This window comes from Dreissena polymorpha, chromosome 10 (assembly GCF_020536995.1).
Source record: "Dreissena polymorpha isolate Duluth1 chromosome 10, UMN_Dpol_1.0, whole genome shotgun sequence".
Taxonomy (NCBI): Eukaryota; Metazoa; Mollusca; class Bivalvia; order Myida; family Dreissenidae; genus Dreissena; species Dreissena polymorpha.
In genome coordinates, this window is record NC_068364.1 from 642,870 (window position 1) to 668,994 (window position 26,125).

The window sequence follows — 26,125 nt, forward strand, 5'->3', positions numbered from 1 at the left end:
CCGAGGGAAATGTGTGGGTAATAAATGAACGATACCGTTTTATATTGAATTGCAGTTGGTCAATTAAAGCGTGTTATCATATAATCATCAGTCTTAATTCGATTAATACAAACGAATCCAAACTAAACGCCCAACAAACTTCATAGCACAATTGTGTAATTTGTATTTTGAACCAAAACGTGAGACATGTTATTCTTGTTTGCGCAATTTGAATATTAAAACATCTGGGTTTAAAATTATTTTATTTTATTTTACTTAAACGCGTGAATGTACGTGGCGACAAATTAAGTATGACAATTGGTTTGTAATATAAGAAAGAATACGTTCAAAGGTTCTCAGGAAATTTAATCAATCACATGCGGTGTAATGAAGAGGTTACAATTGCTTAACCATCCTCATTGATAAGTTGGTATACCGTTTAAATATTTCTATTTGTATGTTTATAGCAACGTACCTAAATGAAGAATATTATTGCTGTATTACAACATTTTATCGCTTTTTAAACACGCATTACGCACATTTAAAATCCAATTAACTGAAATGAACTTTAAAATGTGAATACGTTTCGTGTATATGTTGAAAAGATCGCGAAAAGAGCTTGAATTTTATAATAACGATGTTCATCCAATTGGCGTTTTTAACAATTTGTTTTATTCGGTGTTTAATTTTATACATGAAAACGTTTGATTTCAATTTCGGTGTCTTGGTCATTTGTCTATGTGTAGGGGGTTTAATACTGCGTGAAGTGCCGTCCCAGATAAGTCTGTGAAGTCCGCACAGTCCTAATCAGGTACAACACTTTCTGCCTAAACTAGATTTTTGCTAAGAATATACTTTCTTTAAACAGAAATAACCATACGCGTGAAAAGTGTCGTCCCTGATTAGCTTGTGCGTACTGCACAGGCTAATCTGGAATGACACTTTACGCACATGTATTATACACCATTTCAACAGAGCGGGGCTCATATATATGATTATCCCATGAATTTATGTGTACAGAAGTCAATTTGACAAAATAATATTTTTTATAAAATCCGCCATTTCTTTGTTTGTTCTAGGCATACTATGTGTAAATAATGTATATAGTAACGTTGCTTAAGTCTGTGTTTTCCTTTGTTTTGGGATATTACCAACTAATCTGCATGAAGCTGCTTAAACCGTTAGGGTATAAATACAATTAAAGACGGCAAATTCTTTCAACGAATTCAACATTCTGCTACTTTGTCATAAAGATCTGTTCATTGGTACTTCTCGTTAAAATTCCTGGAAAAACGCAAACAGTATTTAGACCTATAATTGAACTGCAACTTTTTCCAAATGTTTTAACAATGAATTGGTAAAATAATTTGTTAAAGTTTTTGCGTGCTCATATAGTACTTAGCAGACAGGTTTATTTAGCTGCAAAATTATAATCCCAGACCCAACCAATTTTTATTGCATTATACTGTATATATGTGTTGACCTGAAATATTAACTAAGTATTTATATGTATGTCTTGTCTATTTCCAGATCTTTGTGGACATCCTTTAGACGATTTAATAAATCCATATAGAGGAAGATAGAGACTTTATTTATGTCCACAAATCTAACAGTAATCATCCTACTAACATTTGAATCTCACAGCATCTAACAATCTCATCCTACTAACATTTGAAAATGGTGAAACTGACTTGCCCAGTTGATGGTTGCGAATGGGAATCACAGGACCTGGGGCCAGAATTTGCTGCCGCTTTAACTGCCGCCCTCCAGATCCATGAGAAGAATGCCCACCTAGCTCCAACTACGGTACAGCCCACCAAGATAAAGTTAGAATCGCCAAAAATTGGCATAGGATGTGACCCAGATCAGTGGTCTGCTTTCCAAAGACAATGGAACATTTACAAAGCGGGCATGGCGATCACGAACGCCATGATACCGACAGCCTTGTTTTATTGTTGTGATAGTGACCTGAGAACAGACTTAATGAGAGATATCCAGGGTGATGTCTCGAAAATGCCAGAGAACGATCTTCTCAATGCTATAAAGAGACTAGCTGTTAAAGAAGAGAGCACGCTCGTACATAGACTGAAGATGAATCGCATGGTACAGTCCCCTGCAACTGGAATTCGTACATATCTCGCTTCGTTAAGGGGTCAGGCAGCCTTATGTCAATACAAAGTCAACTATAAAGAGCCAGTGTGTGCGCATGTTTTCGATTACAGTGAAGAGATTATAAAAGACAATTTGATCAGGGGCATTGCTGACCCGGAAATTTTGTCTGATCTCCTCGGGGACTCGAAGACTGATAGGACCTTGGACGAGACTGTCTCATTCATTGCACAAAAGGAGCAAGGCAAAGCGACAAAAAGTGCTGTTGGCGATTCGCTAGGTGCAGTAGGTAATTCACAACAGTTGGTGTCAAATGAACAACCTGCTAAGAGATGTTGGGCATGTGGCGGCCCATCACACGGCCAGAGAAATGACCGTAAAACAAGAACTAAACATTGTGAGGCATGGACATCCACATGTGTAAAATGTGCGGTTAAAGGACACTTCACGTCATGTTGCAGCAAGTGTGTCAATTGTAGTACATGGGGTCACCGTGATTCATCTTCAAGGAACTGTCCAAAGAATAGGAACAATAAGTATCAAAACAATAGACCACATGACAATTCAAATTCAAACAGAGTTAAGAATGTTAACGACGTGGGTTATGTGTTTGATCAGTTATGTACTGTGTCTGAAGAAAGCCTATCATGTGACATACAAACATTACATAGTCTTCAGCACCATGTGTTCGATGGCCAGTGGATTGCACGGCCTTCAAAGCCACATCCAATGATCACAGTGACAGTCACACCAGTTCCACAGGACCACACATTGTTTGGGTACCCAATGAAGGACACCTCGAAACTGAAATCCTTGAACATGGATATGGTAGCCGATACAGGGTGCCAAAGTTCGATAATGCCATTACAGTACGTCAATCACATGGGAATCACAAAGCAAGATCTTCTTCCAGTAAAACTTACCATGCGTGGAGCCATCAAAGAAGATCTAGGTGTGATCGGAGCTATTGCTATTAACGTTCAAACTACTAATGCAATGTCACCTCCCAAATCCACTAGGTTACTTTGCTATGTTTCAGAAACAATGAATAAGGCTTTTCTTTGCAGAGAAGCTCTTGCTTCACTGGGAATGATCCATCCAGAATGTCCTATCTGTAATGTTAATTCTTCTGAGATCGCTGCTTCCACTCATGTCCCAGATGATGTACTATGCTCCTGTCCAAGACGGCAAAATAAGCCCCCACTGCTGCCAACAGAGCTTCCACCTGGGATAGACGCCACAGACGAAAAAGTTGACTGTTTGAAAAAGTAGTTGCTTGATTACTATGGATCAACTGTATTCAATGTTTGTGAGCATCAGCCATTGCCGCTTATGTGCTGTGACCCACTCCAACTTCACATTGACCCCGACTCGAAACCTGTAGCAGTTCATTAACCAGCGTTAGTTCCGATCCATTGGCAAGAAAAGGTGCATGCTGACCTTGAGGGAGATGTCCGCATAGGTGTGCTCGAGCGAGTGAGTCCTAACACACCCACAACTTGGTGTTCAAGGATAGTGGTCACAAGTAAAGCTGACGGCACTCCCAGAAGAACGGTAGACCTGCAACCTCTTAACCGTTGTTCCGTCCGTCAAACACACCACGTGCCAAGCCCGTTTCATCTTGCCGACAAAGTCCCACAAAACACGAAGAAAACTGTGACTGATGCATGGAACGGTTACCATTCCGTTCCTATCCGTGAGGAGGATCGGCACTTTACCACCTTCATCACGCCGTGGGGTCGGTATCGCTACAAAGTAGCTCCTCAGGGATTCCTAGCAAGCGGCGACGCATATAATCAGCGATTTGATGCCATCATCACCAACTTTGACAACAAAGTTAAATGTGTTGATGATACCTGTATGTGGGCAGACTCTGTCAAGGCTGCTTTTTTCCAAACATGCGAGTGGCTGGACATGTGTGCGAGGAATGGAATCACACTAAACCATAGCAAGTTTCAATTCGCGCAAGACACTGTAGATTTTGCAGGCTAAACGATTACACCTACCAATATCCGACCGAGTGCCAAGTTTATTGATGCTGTTCGTAACTTCCCGGTCCCTACAGACATCACTGGGGCAAGGGCATGGTTTGGACTCATTAACCAGGGTGCCTATGCTTTTGCCAGAACAAAGCAAATGAAGCCATTCCGCACTCTGCTCAAACCATCTACAAAATTCGAGTGGACAGATGAACTCACCAAAGCATTCAGCCAGTCCAAAGAAGCCATCATACAAGAAATGAGGGATGGTGTCCGCTTATTTGACCCTGCTCGATTGACGTGTCTTTCCACAGATTGGTCAGTTGATGGGGTTGGCTTCCTCATGATGCAAAAATACTGTGCATGTACTTCCAGAACCCCTGCATGTTGCCCTGAAGGTTGGAAACTTTGTCTTGTTGGCAGCAGATTCACCCACCCAGCAGAGAGTAGGTACGCTGCCATTGAAGGTGAGGCTTTAGCCGTTGTGTATGCCCTTCACCAAACACGATATTATGTGCTTGGATGCACAGACCTTATCATTGCCACAGATCATAAGCCACTCCTGCAGATCCTGAATGATCGTTCACTCTGAGATTGCCAACAGACGCTTACTAAACCTCAAGGAGAAGACACTTGGATACCAATTTACTGTGGTCCATGTTCCAGGCAAGAAGAATCTCGGTCCTGATGCTGCATCACGCTATCCAACAGGTAGTCCGGAACGCCTCCACCTTCCAGGAGACCCGGCGAAACTTCATTCACTTGCTGATGAGCATATTTCTATCCATGACGTGCTCACTAGTGTATACCAACAATCGGATGATACCGATGATGCTGATGATAGATCCACATTGGCAGCAGCGTCCAGTACTCTCCATTCTGTATGTACAGTGGTTACATGGGACATGCTTCGTGAGGCTACGGCGTCCGACCCGAATCTACTATACCTCGTTCAATGCATAGCACAGGGATTCCCAGAAGATACCAAAGATTTGCCCCCAGAGTTAAGAGCTTACCATCGTTTATCACCCAGTATGTGTGTAGTGGATGGCGTGATACTTGTGGGTCATCGCGTTGTGATTCCAGCTGTATTCCGGGAATCTGTACTAAACGCACTTCATGCTGCACACCAAGGCGTCAGTGCAATGCAGGCGAGGGCTGTGGACTCTGTATACTGGCTAGACATCACTGTTGATATTGCAAGGATTAGAGACCAATGCTCACACTGCCACAAAATAGCTAAATCAAACCCCATGCAGCCCCCAGTTGAAATTAAGCCACCTGAGTTCCCGTTCCAACAGATTTGTGCTGACTATTTCACTTACAACAATACTGACTATGTTGTGGTCGTGGACAGATATTCTAACTGGCCGATGGTGTACAAGTCTGAGTCTGGTGCAGAGGGACTAGTTAAACGTCTTCGGGAGACATTTGTTACCTTTGGCATTCCGGAAGAGTTGACATCAGATGGTGGACCACAGTTCACGGCTGGTAAGACACAAGAGTTTCTACGGAACTGGGGCGTCAGACACAGGCTTTGCTCAGTTGCAAACCCACATGCCGATTCTAGGGCAGAACTTGCTGTGAAGACTGTTAAACGCATGCTAATGGATAACACATCGCCCACAGGGTCTTTAGACACTGACAAATTCCAGAGAGCTTTACTGGTCTACAGAAACTCGATCGATCCAGAAACAAAGGCATCACCAGCGCTCATTTTGTTTGGCCGACCCATTCGTGATCCAATTCCGATACTGATGGGACGTTATCAACCACACGAGACTTGGAAGGAATTACTGTCGCATCGCGAGAGGGCATTGGCGAAGCGCCACTCCAGAGACCACGAAAAGTGGTCGGAACATACTAGGCAATTACCCCCACTGCAGATTGGAGACCATGTGTTCATTCAAAATCTTGTTGGAAACCAGCCCAGGCGATGGGAGCGCACAGGTGTAGTGATTGAGGTGCGGCAATTTCACCAATATGTGGTCAGAGTTGATGGAACGGGTAGGGTCACCCTACGTAACAGACAGTACTTGAGAAAATTCTCCCCGTTCTTCAGTAAACCAACGGATCCCCTCGTGAAAGCAGTTGAGTCACAGCGTCCCAAATCATCATCTTTAACTCATAAACACGCACAACACCCTCAGTCGTTACCAACACCTACTGCTACGGAGAAAGCAACCCCTAAAGCTACACAGGAACCGGCCTCGCCTCCACCACAACCAACCCTGGATCCGGCCGTCGAGACGGATACACCCCCACCAACCGAGGATGTACAACCTGATCCTTCTTCTCCCATGAACAGAGACACTGGAGGGACAAAGATACCACGAGAGCCCGCTAGGTTGCTACCACACAATAACCCAGGAGAACTGTTACCACCTAGGCGGCCTGGCCGAAAGTCTCATTTCACCGATGGTTGAAATACCTGTGTGTGTTGACTTATAAACTGTTTAATGCCCGATAGTTATCATTTGTTGACTGTGTCCAGTTCACCTTTTTTTTAGATTATTGAAATCATAATCATCATGATCATTCGAGAGACATTCATGTTTTATTCTTTATAATCATGATAATTGTTACACATATTAATTTTCAGGAATCACTTTTTCACGTACCCTCAAAAACTTACCCCCATGAAGGGAGATAACTGAGTATTTATATGTATGTCTTGTCTATTTCCAGATCTTTGTGGACATCCTTTTCCATCTTCCACATTTTAATCTAAGTCAATTTGTTTTACAGCATACCATACAAACTTTAAAGCTTGGGGAGGAGAGGACTCTTGTAATTTATTACATTGTCTGATTTCTGTATAACTTTTAAATTTGTGTGATTTATGTAATTGAACTTGTTTTATAATGTTGTCATTATGGAAAAGTTATTCCATCCTTTAGACGATTTAATAAATCCATATAGAGGAAGATAGAGACTTTATTTAAATATAAGCTGTCCATGCAGCAATCTATACATTTATTTATGAGCATAATGTAGGTATCATGGCAGCGTGACAACTTATTGAACTTTTGGTGACTTGAGTTTGTGCTTATTAAATCTATCAACTATATTTGGACACCCGTATGTTTACAATGAACATACACGTTTAACGTTTTTTACCCTTTATTTGATTTAACTAACTTTATCTAAAAGTAAACAACCGGTAGCTTAACTAACCATGAAAGTTCGCATCAACTGCGCTTAGGAGGTTGTAAAGTGAAGAGTGAAAAACAAACTGATGAAAAACATGTATATTATTATGTATACAAATAACATATATTATATTGTGTTATTATAGAGAATAGTATTGAACATGACAAAACGTAATGGATTAATAAAGTGATAACTATACTGCTGTGTTGAATTGTGAATAGATTTACATGTTTTGAATTTAGCACATTTAAAAATGTATGTCTTGGTATTGAAATATCCGTAATGAATAAAAACGTAATAAACGTGTTGTCATTTCTTCTGGGACGACACTTAACGCATATGCATTAAACCTCCTTTTCACAGAGCAAGGTCTATATGTAACCAATTCGTTGCTTACTAAGTAAAACACGCTCAAGCCTGCAAAGTATAATTTAAGAAAGTGATCTTAATCAACATGTGTATTTTTACATGATCCTCCTGTATTACAAAGATTTATTGCAGCAACGCGAGGTGGCAAATAACATAACGATACTAAGGTACTCGCAATTTATGATTTATATATTTCCATATATTTATTAATTTTACATTCGTTTTGAAATCATCATATTTCAATATGCTGTTTTGTTCTTCGTCATTTTCGTTCACACAGAGCAACGCCTATAATGCAGATACGAGAATATGGCTGAAATAAGCGAACATTATAATGTACAGTACACCAACTCGGTAATCATAATCAAACACAATTTAAGTTCAATGAGCTCCTCGGTAATCATGATCAAACACAATTTAAGTTTAATGAGCTGCTCGGTAATCATGATCAAACATAATTTACGTTCAATGAGCTGCTCGTCTTGAGTTGCTTGAAAATGCCGATTGATAAACAATGATTTACAGGGTCGCAATTTAAAGTTTCGGCAATAAGGGGACTTTGGAATTAATATGTTTAAAAAACACATGATAACAGACATTCACTTTGTGTAAAAGTAATCTGATCTATTTTCAATAAAGATACATCACAAAAGATGGAAACAAAAAAAAACGAATAAAATATCAACATGGTTAGACACTAAACAAATAATAATAATTAAAACAATGACATTGTTCTGATAACGCGACGATGTTTTAAAAATTGTAAATTTTGAATAATGACAGCGTCGATGGCGGACAATGCACATAATTCTTGTTTAAAACTGTTTAGAAAATTAAATTTTACGTTATTCTCCAATATTCTTGTATAAAAGGCGCACGATTTAGACTTTTTTAAGTACCCGTCTCACCATGGTTTTAACCTTTGTTAATTTCTAATAAAATATCAAGAAAAACTCCCGCCCAAATTATACATGTTCTGGAGACACATATGTGAAAGATCTTAACAGTTCAAATAATGTATTTTAAGAATAATATTAAATAAACCATCATCACGCGGTGTTTTAATGCGGGAGAGTCTGAAACGAGCTAGGTTGGAAACCAGTCCAGTCTCTGCGCGGAGGCTCACGATCCTGACACAAATTTATGTTCAGCAACTTGTATGAATAAAAGAGTCGCTATCAGTGTAGTATTTATAATAAATCCCGTCTAAATGTTTATATTGGAGTCTTATTTAATGTCACGGCAAGTTCGCTTAAATTCATGTAATTGTACTTTAATCTTCTAAGAAACTTATTAAATGTAAGACAATTTACATTAAAAAAATTAACATCAAATATGAAACATGTAAAATGCGACTTATTAAATGATCAAGTATCAATTTAGCATGTCAATATGTACCTTATCAAGTAGCTCAACCAGTTTTTATATAAATATATACATTTGAAAAGTTGTGTTGTGGGCATTGACAAACTTCCTCTATATATTCACCCTTGTTGTCACAAATACCAGTATTCGATGGGAACTATTAATTCTCGGAGTTGTGCTTCCGATAAGATTGTAAGCATGTGCGTAAAGTGTTGTCCCTGATTAGCCTGTGCAGTCCACACATGCTAATCAGGGACAACACTTTCCGCCTAAACTAGATTTGTTCTAAGATGTACTTTCTTTAAACATGTTAATTAATATGCGTATGATGTAAATAAAAATGCCTTATTCTAAAAAGATATTTTTTATCATAACGTGCCGGAATTCGAACAAAGCTGGTGTGTCCATTTAAAAGAAATCTTAACTATTCGCAAAAAATTTATGGCGTCAGCTTTACATTTTAAGATATGACAGATAGGTATATGTCGTTTCGTTGCATTCTGTATCCTCGAGTCGCTTCCGGAAAAAAATGTCAAAATAACGTTGTGTTAGCCAACGGATATTCCTGAAGAAGAAATCGCTTTTACGGTAACACACATTTACTGCAACCGGATAAGGAGGTTTCTCTCAGAAGAGTACACTCGCAAACGTGACGCATGCGCAGAAATCCAGAACTTAAGTGAGGCTCTACGCGACTGCCAGATACTGTACGAAATAGGCATCGGGGTATTCACCATCTATCCAATGGCAAACACCTGTTTCCATTCTTGCAAATAGTTATAAACTTTACTCTCACGCAAATTCTAATTTATTATATAAAAAATAAAGTAGTAATGCTATGATAAGAGGCAGATGGCTGATTTAAGCTAAACAACGCGACATTTTGATGACATGAGTAAAATCTATTCCAAGACTTTGTTAAGTTACTAATTTAAAAATGTATATATCCCAGGTTTGTATGGTGCTACAAGACCTGGTCCGGGTACCAGAGCTGCTTCAGTGATCCGCAGAACGTCTGGCTGAGCGATTAGAAGATCTGGGCGCTGACAAGAACTTGAAACTATGCACTTAGAAAATATCTTAAGGTGCCTGATGGGCAGAGGCCATACTCTTAAAATAGCTCTTTAAAATGTAATAATCTCAGTGTCGATATCGTCTACTTATTTCCGGTTACAATGGGTCGACAGGCGATAGTTTTGGGTAACCAATCCATACCACCATGTGTTCTCAACGAAGGATTTTGATTCTCAGAGCACATGATGTGCAGCCCAGTATTATGGCGCTGGGTGGTACGGTAACTGCTTTTTATTTTAATCTGAACGTTCTCTATGGTAACAACAAGTGCTGTAAGGAACTCTACAGTGGACTTGTTTACGTGGAAGGGCTTTTATATATACATGACAAAAACGGAAATGAAGAGCAAACGGTGAACAATTATACATATATGCACAATAACATTCGATGGCCACTGTCGAAGCAACAATCATTATAATGCAAGATCGGTGTATTTAAACAATAAGAGAGAATAATTATACATATTTTGAAATCTTTTTTAGCGTTTTTGTGATAAATAATCGGTTATTTTTATGTAGATTGTTTCAGTGTTTTTGTGATAAATAATCGGTTATTTTTATGTAGCTTGTTTTCAGTTTTTTTTTGTGATACATAATCGGTTACTTTTTCTGTGGCTTATGTGCTCTAGTAAGCTAAAATATACATAAAGTCCAAGCGTTCTAAATGACAAAACAGTCCTAGTGTTCTGAATAACAATAAAGACTTAGCGTTCTGTATAGCAGTAAAGTACCTCTTCATCAGAAAAAACATTCAAATGTCCATGATGGCAATATTGTCCCAGTGTTCTAATGATAACACAGTTATAGCATTATGAATATCATTACTGTCCAAGCGTTTTGAATGAAAATAAAGTCCCACTGTGCAGACTTTTGAATGACAATAATATACCTGCGTTCTTAATGACAATAAAATCCCTGCGTTCTTAATGACAAAACAGTCTCGGCATTACGAATGACAATAAAGTCTCAGCGTTCTTAATGACAAGAAAGTCCCAGCATTTTGAATGACAATAGAGTCCGAACGTTCTAAATAACAGTAAAGTCCGAGCGTTCTAAATGACAATAATATCCCAGAGTTCTGAATGACAATAAAGTCCGAGCGATCTGAATGACAAGGTCCCAGCGTTCTAAATGACGATAAAGTCCGAGCGTCCTGAATGACAATTAAGTCCAAACGTTCTGAATGGCAATTAGGTGCCAGTGTTCTGGATGAAAATATAGTAACATTGTTCTGGATAACAATAAAGTCACAATTTACTGAATGACAACAAAGTCATTGCGTGCTGAGTGACAAGACAGTTTGAGCTATCTGAATGTCAATAAAGTCTTGTCACATATGCAATTAAAAGGAAGACAATACGTCATCTGGAACATAAATTACTGTTTTCAAAAATGACAGTCTTCATTGGTCTTTCGATAGGCGGTTATACAACACAAATGATGTAAATGTAATATCCGAGATAAGTCTATGCGCTTGCCCTTTCCTAACCTTTTCATAAACAAATTTAATACAAACACCGGTGTCGTAGCCATATGCATAACTAGGCCGGGCAGTTTAGGGCATGCGAGGTGCTCAGCAGCGGATTTGTGTGTTACCAAGGCAATCTCTGCGATGGTTGCGTTTTTCGGGTTTTCCTTCTATGACATGAGGAAAATTGTCTTGTGTAACACTGCCTTCCTCGCGCGTCCGACTAATTTTCCAATGACCAGCAGCTGTTAAGAGCCTTGTTCACACGGATGACGTGGGAACTTCGTGGTTCTGATGCTGTTTCACATTCGTAGAAGACAAACAAGCATAGTGTCTATGTCTGATGGGTGGTGATGCTTTTGAATTTATGACACTTTTGGGCATTCTTATCGACCTATTCTCAAGACAAAATGCCTGTTTCAGTTACCGTAATGACATCATAGTTAAAACGTAGTTATTGAGGAAGTTCAAAACTAAAGTTATGCTGCGGATTATTGAAATGATTGTATTGACGTCTATCAAGATAACACCATAAAGAAAAGAGTCTATCGTTGCGAATGTTACCACGAGTTCCTTCTTAGTAGTCCTTCTTAATTTACATACATTCACAATATCTAAATATTTTTTTTGTTGGGGATTTTTAAAATTTGTTTCTAAGGAACTGAACTCTTGCATTATTTGTCATATACGTATTCGCGTTATTTTATCGATGTATACTGTGCAATTGCAATACTTTATATAGTTTCATGAACACAAATGAGGGTTACAACGCGCATCCATTTGGAGTGAAATTGGAGTGAAATTTCTCAACGGTTGGTTAGAAGATGCAATTCGATAAGAATAAATTAGCGTAATGAATTTGCAAGGTGCGCTGTAACCTTAGTTCAAACGGTACTAGTTTGTTGTCTTACGCACTGCGCAAAATAATATAAAATGTATACAATTGACAATAATGATATATTATTGACATTTAATAATGTTTGTCTCAGCCATACAGTACATAGAATGTCACGGGTTCGATTTAGCCTTTTTATTCTTTTTATTTCTTAATTATATTTGAAATTTAAGTTGACATGTTTGTATGATTTAATGGAATTAAATAATAGTCTTACATGTTTTATTATACATTGGTTTTATTATAATTTTTACACTTTAGGCCCAGTGTGTAAATAATAGCAATTCAAATAACACAATAACTCATTCGCATCAATTCGTTGTCTCAATAGTGCTGCTCGAGATCTAGCAAGCAGTGTCGCTATACAAACGGTGCTGCTCGAGATCTAGCAAGCAGTGTCGCTATACAAACGGTGCTGCTAGAGATCTAGCAAGCAGTTTCGCTATACAAACGGTGCTGCTCGAGATCTAGCAAGCAGTGCCGCTATACAACAGGTGCTGCTTGAGATCTAGCAAGCAGTGTCGCTATACAAACGGTACTGCTCAAGATCTAGCAAGCAGTGTCGCTAAACAAACGGTGCTGCTCGAGATCTAGCAAGCAGTGTCGCTATACAAACGGTGCTGCTCGAGATCTAGCAAGCATTGTCGCTATACAAACGGTGCTGCTCGAGAACTAGCAAGCATTGTCGCTATACAAACGGTGCTGTTCGAGATCTAGCAAGCAGTGTCGCTATACAACAGGTTATGCAGTGCATTCAATGTTCAATGCAACTAAACTATGGTTAAAATCTTCATCTACGTTGACACAACCAAATAATAATAATTCTCTCGTAATCTGCATATGTCACCTACATGTGTAAAAATACGACTTACAGTTGATCGCTGTAACACAACCTCATGCCATTCTTACATAAATAGTTAATTAAACGTCATACTTGTAGTAAGTCCTGAACGTTCTAAGATTCATCAAAATCATGAATAACTTACAAACAATTTAACAAAATTATGGCTAAATATGTCTAATGGTTTAATCGGTAGAAAATAAAGACTGTCGTGTCATGTCTGGTCATATCATATCAAATCATATCATATAATTTCACATCATATATGATCATATATTATGTCATGTCATATCATGTCACATCAGATCAGTCATATATTATGTCATGTCATATCATGTCACATCAGATCAGACCATATTATAGCATATCAACATTCACATTAATATATATATATATATATATATATATATATATATATATATATATATATATATATATATATATATATATATATAATTTTTCATGAATTCACACGTTCAAAAGTACTGTACAATACAAATGCATGGTTCAACCAGCAAAATAAACAAAGACATTAAAAACTATGTTAAGCAATAATAGATCGACACATATAAAACTAAAATAGAATGAAACCTATATAATATGAGGGCATAAATAACAAGCAAATATAAGAACAATTGTAAAATATAGGTATTTAGGTATTTAGTATAAAGCAAAGTATAAGAAATGCCAATACACGCTTAAGAAATTAATACCAAACTGAACATAGAATAAACGATTGAAATAACAAACTAAAGCGCTATAAGATAGATAAGTGCTTTGTTTTAAAAATAAAATTAAATTAAAAAATTAAATTAAAAACAGTTGTCACAGAACATAAATTTGAAATAATCATCATTGCAAGTAAACGTTTGCGAAATAATGTGTTTTTAGTGCTTTCTTAAAGGCGGGTAATGTTTTAATGTCTCTGAGCGATGCTGGTAGTGAGTTCGAAAGTGTTGGAGCGGAAGATCTGAACTAATGGCCCCCTTTCGACACAGTCCTGGTTCTCGGCACGACTAGAAGGACAGAGTGATTCTGAGATCTGAGTTATCTACGTGGAGTGTAAATCTCAAGCATACTCCTGATGTAGCGCGGTGACTGTCCATGAAGTGCTTTAAACACATGCATCAGTACTTTGTACTCCACTCTTGCATGTACAGGAAGCCAGTGGAGTTCCCTCAGCACCGGTGTAATGTGACTTTGTCGTGCTGTCCTGGTAATAGCATGAGCAGTGGTATTTTGAACATGCTACATTTATAACAGTACAGACCTAAAACACACTTTAAAGTTGTACAGTTTTGTATCACATACACATATGAACAATATTCGTCGCTTAGTCTTCATCGTCACGCGATGGTTCTGTTCTTCATGAATAATTAGCACATCACTACTGAATCGTTATGTTGGTCCCACTCAACAAGTGATTAATATTTAAAGTGGTTTGCACATTTAAAGCTGCTTGATTCGATAATTCACCAGCGTAGGATATTTTTTTCCATTATAATCACACTATTATCTAACATTTCCACACATACATGCCTCACGAACAACAGAAACTCGACTGATCCGAAGCATTTTTTAAACGAATTTCACTTATTCAAAATGACAACTTGCACAAAAAAGTGTGAGACATTTCATTATGTTTACGTTGAAACAACTGAAAGCTTCTGTACGAATTTCATGTAGACAAAGGTGTAATTTTCCGGTAGATCAAAAAACGATACTTGAAGGTCATTGTCTTGCAGCTGTAAATGAATGAATTTGAAATGACATATCTATAGTAAGTAATGCCAATTTAAAACCAACACAAGAACAAAGGAACGAACGAACAATCGAACGAATAAAAACAGACATAAACATTTTACACTAGAAATATGTTCTTCAGACACAGATCTCTCTACTAAATGTCACTGGATATAGAAACGACTCTTGCGCGACAGAGATCATTTTAATAGTAAACATCCACACAAGTTATTGCAAATTAAACATATCTCACAAATCTGGTAATAACCCGGTATGACGTTTAAGCATGCGCAATAGTTGGTGAATATTTTCTTGATACGATGATAAAGTAAGCCAATTTATTTAGTATTCCATCGTGCACGATAAAGAAATAGAGCTGACAGTCACACACACCTGTACTATAAATATAAACATATACTGTTAAGACACAGAACCCAAGTGTCCAATTTTAGAAAGACCTTAAATCGAACAATATTATAACAGCAAGCGACACCGCGTGTTTATTTGATGATTTTTTATTTATAACATTTATGTGCTGCATACTCATGTTCACTTGTCTATTGTAAAAACAATAAACTGTTCAACTGTTATGTATTTTTATTTTGAAATCCCACAAAACAAAACAACTTTATTTGCCGTGCACGACATACGATGAATAGGTAAAAATAAAATGGGGTCAACAATCATCATTTAGGAAATCGAATGACGTGTCAGTCCGATTTATTTTAATGATCTTAACGTTTCCAATTAATATGTAAGACTAACATACAATATATCGAAATATATTTTGATTCGTTCCATGCTTAAAAACTGCTTTCATGATAAGCATTATACTGTTTAAAACAACAACTGTCTCTAAAATCCAGGGAGTCTAACTTAAACATGCGTGTGTTATCCGGTCCAACTGTTCTGTACTTTATTGTCTATATCGGAACTACGCAGAATCTCTATAAGGACTATGTGAATACGTAAATTAAACACTGTGGCCATGAAATTGAAGAAAGCGAGCCTTACGAGAAATGCCCCATTCAACGTTTTGTCATGCTGTATTGATAACGGAAACATAAGGATTTCAATTCAATGTAAAATGCTATGTCAGCCACCTTCCTTAAAACTGCTTGTACCATATTTCATAAATAGTTCAACACTAAACATTTGCCGTAATTTGCGGATAGTACGTAGAAACAACAACTGTATTATAACAACATTATTATATGTAAAACAATTCTAAAAGGGCTTTGATCATAAAATATATCAAAAAGGTCTTAATCAATATTAAGGTAATACCATAACCTCTGCAAACAATCACAAAGATATTTCGCTAAACAAAACCATTGAAAAAACCATGCTGCACAATTTCATGCAATTTCTTCGATTTTATTAGGTTGACCAAAGGTTAATGGTTTATTTTTATGTGTGAAAGTTAACTCAAAAAGCTTACAAAATAAAATGCTAGTTACTTGACTAAATTCTGACACCAGAAACGTTATTGTGCAACGTTTTGTTACTTTTATGTTTCATACTCAAACACAATAAAATTTGGACCAAAACGTATTTAAAGACAGACTATTGAAAGCAGTGCAAAGAATAACGAGAAAACTCTTATTTTAGTTACGACCACGTACATAACCCGGTAATCATTCTTAAAGTGTAAACCAGACAGATTGACAAGTAAACAGTGGGTGAACTCTTTATCAAAAACAAAAATTCATCATCTGCATTAGATGGTTACGTTCTGCGATTTTTTTAAATAACACAATTCTTATTAGAACATTTTTGAAAAGAATATTCGACGCAATTTAAATACAAATGTAGTGAGATATTGTACGTCTCAATGGATGTACTCTCCTGACTCCAATCAATATATTACATTTTAAATCAATCGCCGTCTGAGGTATTACAAACATAGCCCGAAACGGAACATAAAAAATAACAATGTCGTATATCATGCAGTCAGAGCCAGCAAATTACCTGATAATCATATTTGTATCTATGGTAAAATCTATGGCACGGTTTGTATGGATTCGACGATGTAAAGATCCTTGTATTGGCTTTTGATTTAAGTACTGCTAACCGCAATATTGCCGTTTTTCAGTTGATAATAGATAGAATTCGCCAGATCAAGCATGACTTTATGAATCAGTACAACACATCCTGGCCAATTTTGCATTGGTTATACAAACAAAAAGAACGCTAGATCTGCCCCCAACACTGCTCCGTTGAAACATTCAGTTTTACAGAATAATTAATATTCACAAATACAAACATTACATTTTGTTTTCAAATTACATAAAATGAAACTACATAGCATATTGCAATATACTTAATTTTCAAATATCAGCTATAAAGATAGGTATCATATGCTCACATGTCAACGTTAAATTGGAAACAAAAACGATTACCTGTTTCTCTTTTTTACGGTGAATGATTACATCTAAAGCGTCGGTATATTCTTTGAGGCTTTTTTCCAGTGAATTTGTTTCCATCTGTTCTAACATATTCTTAAACCTTTCAAGGTCTTTCAGAGAAAACGGTTGCTGACAAATAAAACCATCATGGGTTAATCTTCATTCTTTGTGAAATAAAAATGCATACTAGTTAAAATGAATATTGGGCATGGCATTTAAGATGGCATATCCAGGAAATCGTAAACGTAACTGCGTAGTCTTACAGGCTTTGTGAATGTCCAATAGTATAAATATGAGATAATATAACCAAACAAATCAACTCAGTTAGATTACTTAGAAATCCATCATACCTGGATGCTACATTCCAAATGTTTAGTCTGAACGTCCTTACAATCTTTCAAAAACAGACCCACAGGTTTGGTAGTATCAATGTTGTGCAAACGGCGAGGAGTGCATCTTAACATCCGCTTAGAATTCCATGCTAACAGCAGCTTTTCCTCGTTGTCTATTTCTTCAACATTGTAAACTCGTGGCCCTGTATCTATTTCGATACTTATGATATCCGCCAGTTCTGATTTTATACCACAGTCGTTTGTATTGAAGCCGTACACGTGTTCTTAAAATAAAGAGAAGTATTTTCATATCCAAAATTTGTTACTTTTATTGGTTAAATAAACAAACGTTAATACAAAAAGCAACTGTAAACAATACATATAGCTTAAGAGATTAATTATCTGAGAGGTTTGTCTTTAGATACAAAACATTCATACAAAATGTGTCGAATATCTAAGTTTTGAAATTACTACTTAAATACTGGGCCCGTATTCACCATCCGATTCTTAGACTTAAGAATAAAGAATAGACTTAGAACCAAGAAAAATGTGTTCAGTGTTTGAATATATACAGGCCTCCACTGGTGATTATGTCATTAACAAAATGTTCTATATGAAGAATAATATAGATAGAGGTGTTTACTGCAGAGTTTGACTCAATATTAAAGAAATTCTTGAATATTCTAATTTAAAGAATTAAAGAATTTTTTTTATTCCCAGGGTAACACAATGTCACTACAATTTATAGCATCTGACGCAACAAATATTTACTAATACTTTGTTTTCAGCAATAGCTAGGTCGATTGAAATATAAATCCTAAATGATATAATGAAAAATACTTACTGATGACTTCATCCGCTAAAATTTCTTTTAACGCAACAAAACTTGTACACATGTTTGGCGATACACAAGCTGGTACTTTAATTGAAGTGCTGGGCCAGACAATTGTGAACTTAAACTGCACTTCAAAGTCGTAATTGTATGCAATGATAGTATTTTTCCAATCAATGCCTTGCATAGTCTTTGATGGCCCATTTCCAATCATATGGCCATTTTTCCGGTGCTCGTCAACATAATGCCACAGGTGCTCAACTGTAATAAAACCTGGTTTCAAATGCTCAATGCATGCACACCCAGGATGCTTACATTTACCACCATTCGCACTCGCGGTAAATGCCTGAATAATATATGATAAGAAATGGCTCCCCTGACTTCGTGTCGCACCGGCTTCCTCTGTTTGACCAGTTGCATTTAACTGAATCACTTTGATTGACTTATCTAAATCCAACCATTCGGGCTCACAACAGTCAATTAAAGCAATCACTTTTTCCAGTTTCCCTCCAGACTGCTTCAATGTGTTAATCTTCGTTCTTAGTGTACTTATGGGATAATACTCGTTTTTGTCAATTTGAAAACCTTGGTCCATATTATTGTGACCGGAGTATACAAAGAGCAATGTTTGAATATCCTTTTGTGCAAGCACAGTGAATGCTTCATCAATTTGATTGGCAATGGTTTCTCTGGAATTCGCATCATCTCTCGGAACAATGATAACATTTTTTTCACTGAAAAAATATACATTAGTTTGAGTTTTGAAACGAAGTTTTGAATTTGATCATATTTCAATAGAATTACAGGACATTAAAGTATTTGCTTTTAAACCGTGCATGAACTGCCATGAGGTACGACGTCAAATAGTTATTAGATAGAATTAGCTTCAATTTGTAACGAATGTACATCTTCACAAATTGCCTATAATAACTTTTAGTATAAGCATACAAAAAATATTTAAACTTATTTATGTTATAAAAATCTACATGCATGCTTTAGGTAAGTTTACATGAAATAAAATTCCCATATGGTACTAGCACTACACGGGAAACTGTAAATAGTAGTTATTGCCTTTTAGTTTCAGATTGTGCAAGACTTTTATCGATTTAAGATGAATATGTCCTAATACAACAATTGGAATACTAATATACGACATCTAACTTCCTAGACAATTCTCCCATATTCAAGCACCCTCAGAAAACAGTATTTCGGGCTTAGATTTCTTCAAGAGCATAACGCTGAAAAAAACCTCCAAAATCTTTCAATGAAGTCCTCAATTAAACGCAAAAAACTAGGGCAGATATAACACCTACAGCTACTGATCGATATATTATCTAAATGGTGCACGATTAACAACATGACCATTAACAACAATAAAACGAAAATCTAACATTTTAGAACAGCTAGAACATCACCGACGGAGTTTGTGTTCAAGTGTAACCAAGCAATTATAGAACGAGTCAGTCAATATCGTTATCTGGGCCTCGTTTTAACAGATACATTGGATTATTCTATAACCGCAAAACACGTAGCACAGTCAGCATCTAGAGCGCTAGGATTACTGATCTCGAAGTACAAAGCACTAGGTGGAATGGATTATTAAGTCTTTACTAAGCTATACGACACAATGGTGTGGCCAACAATAAGCTACGGAGCTGCAATATGGGGAATACAGGAATTCACATGTATAAATGCCGTCCATCACAAAGCCTGTCGCTTCTTCCTAGGTGTAGGGAGATATACACCAAACGTAGCAGTCACAGGAGACATGGGATGGACCCCACCGCACATTCGACAATGGAAATCAGTGCTAGGACAATGGTTTCGATTAAACAGGATGGACGATAATAGACTTAATAAACAGTGTTTTGACTACTTAACTATACAGGGCGCACGACGAAACAACTGGAGCAAAACGATAATCTTATCAGTCAATACAAAACTGCAAAATGCCGCTCTCAGCCATGGACACACATACAGCAAAGCTCAACTAACGTCGAAAATTAATAGCTATCAACAAGCCATGTTGAACAAATTTAAGCTTAAATGGGAACACACTGTTAATAGAGAACATGGTCAAATACGCGCAAATGGGGGTAATAAACTTCGGAACTATAGGCAGTTTAAGACAGAATTCACTGTAGAGCCATACGTCAAGTGTTCTACGATAAGTCGAGCACAACGTAGTGCCTTGGCAAAATTCCGCTGTGGCGTTGCACCTCTTCGTATAAAAACAGGACGATATGAAGGTGTACCAGAAAATGAACGATATTGTTTTATCTGTAAGACGTGTGTCGAAAGTGAAGAACATGCCCTAATGATATGTCCGCTATATGAAAATATAAGATCCGATTTAACAGAAAGTGCTCTTCTGGTAAACCAACATTTCAACCCATTAAACCCAAGAGAGAAAATGAACTTCTTGTTGTCAGATGACCGCATCATTTAACCCAGTGCCAGAGCCTGTCATGACATTTTAATGAAGCGACGCAATCACATGTATATATAATCCATTTAATGTGTGCGCATAGTCAATTTCGTATCAAATAATAATATACATTGTACTACATAATTTTCTCTTACTGTATTGTTTGATGATATATAAAAAAAATTATTGTAAGAAAACTAATAATTTTAAACCGAATTTCATCAGGATCTTTTTTATATTTCTAACAGTTGTATTTTTTATTTATTTTAAAAACACTAATCATTTAAATCGAATTTCCTTGAGAATATTTTATTATATTTCTAACAGATATGAAAGATTCTATGATGTATATAATCGTTGAACACTTTTAGAATTTTTAGAACTATCGTCTCTCGTAACTCTTTTAGAGTGGTTTTGTACATATATATATATAATAATTTTATACTGTTTTATTGTATTTTATGTACAAAAGTGAGACGTTAATAAACTATTATGTCTGTCTATAACTGGCTCTAGAAAATAACACAAAATACATGGGTGCGCTTGCTATTTGGCATTTATAACAGAAGAGCAAAATAACACATTAGAAATAGGCACTACTTTCGAATGGTCAACGAAAGAATACAGAGTGGTTTAGTAGAATGTAATCTTAAAGGAAACTCAAAATGTGAGAAAATGGAAAAAACAGATTAAAACCTATTATTTGCACGACATATACAACAATACAGGACAATCCGACAAGTATAAATTTCAACAAACGAATTTGAATATTAAACATGATGCGCCATCTGGCTTTCGTTTCCCGTACTTGGATTCGTTGGGCACGCGAACTACAATTCGTTTGTAAAGTATACGAACAAATTGATTGAATACTCATCCGGAATTGTGCGACAAACATCAGTGATGTGTAAACATGTAAATAGTTTCTTTATACAAGCACGGTTACGGTGTTGGCGGGAAAAGGCGTATTTATGCACCAGGAATAAAAATATTAATAACATGCAACTTCCACGAACACTCCCTTCGCCGAAATGCAGGTACCTTCAGAAAACAGGGTATCAGAAGTGGGATTTCAAGAAATCAAAGTACTTAAATAAACGCACTCCAAACGTTCATAAGTTAATCAATTTCTATAGGAAAAGCAATACACATTATGCCTCGGTCACACTGTCACGAATCAAAGCTACGAACGAGCTACGAATACATTTCGGCACAGTTCGTAGCTATTCTTACTGGACCGTGGCTCTCCGTACTTGATCCGTGATCAGTCGTAGTAGTTTTTGGATATCCGTAGCGACTCTTGACAAATTTTGAACATGTTCAAAAAATTGCTACGAATTTATCGACCGTAGCGTATCCGTAGCAGTCCGTACTAAACCGTACTGATCCGTACTAGTTCGTAACGACTCCGTAGTCGTCCGTACCTTTTCGTAGGCCCAAAGATGTTCAAGGACTTCTACGGATTGATACGAAGAACTACGGAGCGGACGGTTACGCTACGTATTATCTACGATTATTCCACGGATATACTACGGAAAGCCACGGTTCTAGTACGTTGTACTACTGATAGGCAGGAATTTGCACGATCTTGTACGATGTACTACATTTCAGCACGAAACAGTACGGACATGTACGGTCCACTACAATAAAATGCTACTGAAATACATCATTGAAATTAAAGCAACCGTACTTGCATGTGTTGAGTTCACAATCATAAACCGTCAGCAAATTGCGTTTGCGATAAATTTGTTACACTTGGATATTGATATGGCACAAAATGCAGAGGCCGTAGTAGAGATGCTTGACGATATGCACAGAGGTAATAATGATTCAATATCGTATAACTAGTATAGCTTTGTGCTAAAGGTTACGTATTTTGAAAATATTAGAATTTGAACTTACTAGTAATACATTTTTTTTATTTGCAGGTAAGTGTCTGCCTCTTATGCCTTTTAAATCTTGCTCTTACTTTTACGTGATTTAATAATCGTTAAATTGATAGTTGACATAATAAAATACAAAATTTATCATACTTTCCTAAGCATAATCTTTATGTGTACATCAATTATTACATACTTTATCAGGTCAGAGAAGAAAAAGGAGGTGGTGGATAAGAGACTTGCTTTTAAGAAGACCCGCTCCGCTCTCGGCCAACAAGAGACTTTGATGGTCGAACTGATGGCTGAAGATCCGGCGGCTTTTAGAAACTTCGCCAGAATCGGGCCTGATATGTTCCATGAGCTAGTACAGGTCGTTGGTCCCAGGATCACGAAGAACCACACCTGATTCGGACAGTCCATCAATCCAGATTTGAAGTTGGCAATTACCTTAAGGTTCTTGGCTACAGGGGACAGTTACCGTACATTGATGTATGGGTTTCGTGTTGCACAAAATACGATATGTAGTATTGTACGGTACGTTTGTGAAGCCATAAATTCAGCATATGCTTGGGATGTTATCCAGACTCCTACTGAGTCTGAGGAGTGGAAGGCCATAGCCGATCAGTTCGCGGCTAAATGGCAATTTCCACACGCCATTGGAGCTCTAGATCCAAGAACGGTGGCTCATTATACTATAACTATAAAGGTTACCATTCTGTTGTGCTGATGGCCCTGGTGGACGTCGATTACCAATTCAAATGGGTAAATATTGGATCGCAAGGAGGATGTTCCGACGCACAAATCTGGAATCAATGCGACCTCAAGTTGGCAATCAAAAGAGGTTGATTGGCATGCCAGAAGCAACACCTCTTCCAGGTGACGACAGACCAATAGGATACCATATCATCGCAGATGATGCATTTGCCATGAGGACATGGCTCGTGAAGCCATTCTCACGAAGAGGCCTTTAGAAGGACGAGCGAATTTTTAACATTCGCCTGTCTAGAGCCAGGAGAGTTGTGGAGAATGCTTTTGGTATTCTCGCTCAGCGATTCAGATGCTTAATGTATATTCTGCCACAAAGACCAGACACGGTTGAACCGATAGTTATCGCATGCGTTTGCCTTCACCATATAATGAGGGTAAGATATCCTGGTGATCAGAACATTTAATTGGACCAAGAAGACGATTCCCACGAAGTCATTACAGGTACATGAAGAGATGGGTTTCACATGGATAATTTGCAGGTTCCAAGAGGTGGAAATCTTGCCACTATCTGTGCTAAACAAGAGAGGCTCTACTTGAAACACTACATCAGCACTATTGGATCTGTTGAGTGGCAGTATAGAATGATATAAAGTACCTTGTGACTGGCTTAGCTCTACTTTGAACGTTTGTATACATACAAACTATAGTGTACTGTATGTATAAGTCGACGCTGTAAGCAGTGCTCAATATTGAAATGTATCAGTACTCATCTTACAATTATTGCATTTTTATACCTGCCAAGAGTTAAAATTGATTCAAAATAAATTGGTTCAGATAAAATTGGTATTTGGTGCTTATTTATTCAGTTCAATAATTCTTGCTAGATGTAACCAGTAATAGGAAAAATTACATGCACCCGTGTGTAACTGAATATTACTAAAGTATAGTTAATTCTAGAAACTCAGGACAAAATGAATTATTAATAAAGCTTTAATAATAATAAAGAAGTGACAGAGTATCAATGATTTACAGATAATTATTTATCCTCAAAACCCCATTACGAGAAAAACATATTTCACTTACTTGAGCGAAAACTAGTAATTTGGCTGTCATACAATTATTGTATTTGCTTATGTAAGCTAAATGACTAAGAACGATTTTGTGTAAAATGCAAACATCTATTACGCCGTAAGTACAGGTATCAAAAGCAATTAACAACACAATGGCAATGATTCAAAATAATTATGTATGCTGCCTTGCATTAACACGAGTCAAAATACATGTAGCAATCTTAACTTGAACCACAATGCTATTTAAAGAACAAAATGTCAATGATCAATGATAAAAATTGTTATTGAACACACGTCGAGAATATGACTTTCACAAGATTAGTCTACGGTGGGGATCCCGGAATAATTCATAAGTTCTTTTAGAGAATCCGTCTGACCACCAGTACTGACCTCTGTAGACGTCGGCGGCTGGGATGTGTTATACGTTGGGGCTGGTGTTGATGTAGCTGTTGCGGATGGCGCTGACATCGGTGCGGACTGTGGCCTTCCTGAGAAATAGGTTGCAGGAATCGTATGACTAGGGGGATGTTGGTATATCTGCTGCCATATTGGTAAATAACCACCGGGGTTTGACGAGTACTAAATTGTCTGAAGACGTCGTGCAGTGTAGAAATCTGCATGCTCCTGGTCGGCTGACTGCATATATGGCTGCGCGGAAGGATGTTTGACGGCAGCTTGCTCTATGTATTTGGATCGGACCTTGGATTTACCTGGAACCAGAATGTCGTCTTGTTGCTCATTTGTTAAATGCAATGGCTGCTGGTGTTGACGCTTGCTATTCTTTTGAGTTTTGTTGGTTCCTCCCGGCTCTTGGTTTTGGATGGAGGAGGCAGACTCTTCCCCAGACACGGCTGATTCCATTATTTCTGTTCTGTTGCTGCCGCTTGCATGTTCTCTTTTTGGGAGGCATTTTGTGTATGACAGTACAAGAGGCTGCTGGCGCAATGTTCAATCGTAGTTCGCTCCTACCTGTCCGTACCAGTCCGTCGCAATTCCCACTGCTTCGTAGCGGACCGTTCTAGTTCGTACTTACCCGTACTAGACCGTAGCGGATCCGTAGTTGGATCGTACTGATTCGCGTAGCATCGTACTTAATCGTACCAGACCGTAGCGGATTTGTAGTTCGATCGTACCGATTCGTGGCGCTCCGTACTAAATCGCGTCGATCAGTAGCAGTCCGTACCTTTCCTTGTTCGTTTTACAACAATTTGATGGTAGATTCGTCGTAATCCGTACTCACATCGTTGTGCTCCGTACTGAAATCGTAGCGGCCTACGAATTTTGACAATTTCGTACTCATTCGTAGCCGATTGAATCGTAGCTCATTCGTAGCTCTGTTTCGTGACAGTGTGACCGAGGCATAAATGATACAGAAAACAAACAACAAACAACATGGATGCAAATGCTAAATCACTTTTATATCACGCAATTTCAAGCACATATCCTTGCCATGATACAATTCTCACATAGACACTGCGAGCACGGCGTTTAAC

At 37.5% G+C, this 26,125-nt stretch overlaps 2 protein-coding genes across 2 annotated transcripts in view; both read right to left on the minus strand.

The window, feature by feature from the left end:
• The window catches only part of LOC127848717 (blood vessel epicardial substance-like), a 273,254-nt gene that overhangs the window by 18,095 nt on the left and 229,034 nt on the right, over positions 1-26,125 (minus strand). The gene's annotated exons all lie outside the window — the stretch shown is intronic.
• The window catches only part of LOC127848698 (tyrosine-protein kinase FRK-like), a 98,327-nt gene continuing 85,898 nt past the window's right edge, over positions 13,697-26,125 (minus strand). Inside the window, exons 13-16 of the mRNA XM_052381293.1 lie at positions 18,559-19,280; positions 17,733-17,998; positions 17,377-17,511; positions 13,697-14,976 (exon numbers count right to left, since the gene is read on the minus strand). Of these exons, the coding sequence (XP_052237253.1) occupies positions 14,875-14,976; positions 17,377-17,511; positions 17,733-17,998; positions 18,559-19,280 (1,225 nt within the window). The 3' untranslated portion in view covers positions 13,697-14,874. The remainder of the gene's footprint in view (positions 14,977-17,376; positions 17,512-17,732; positions 17,999-18,558; positions 19,281-26,125) is intronic.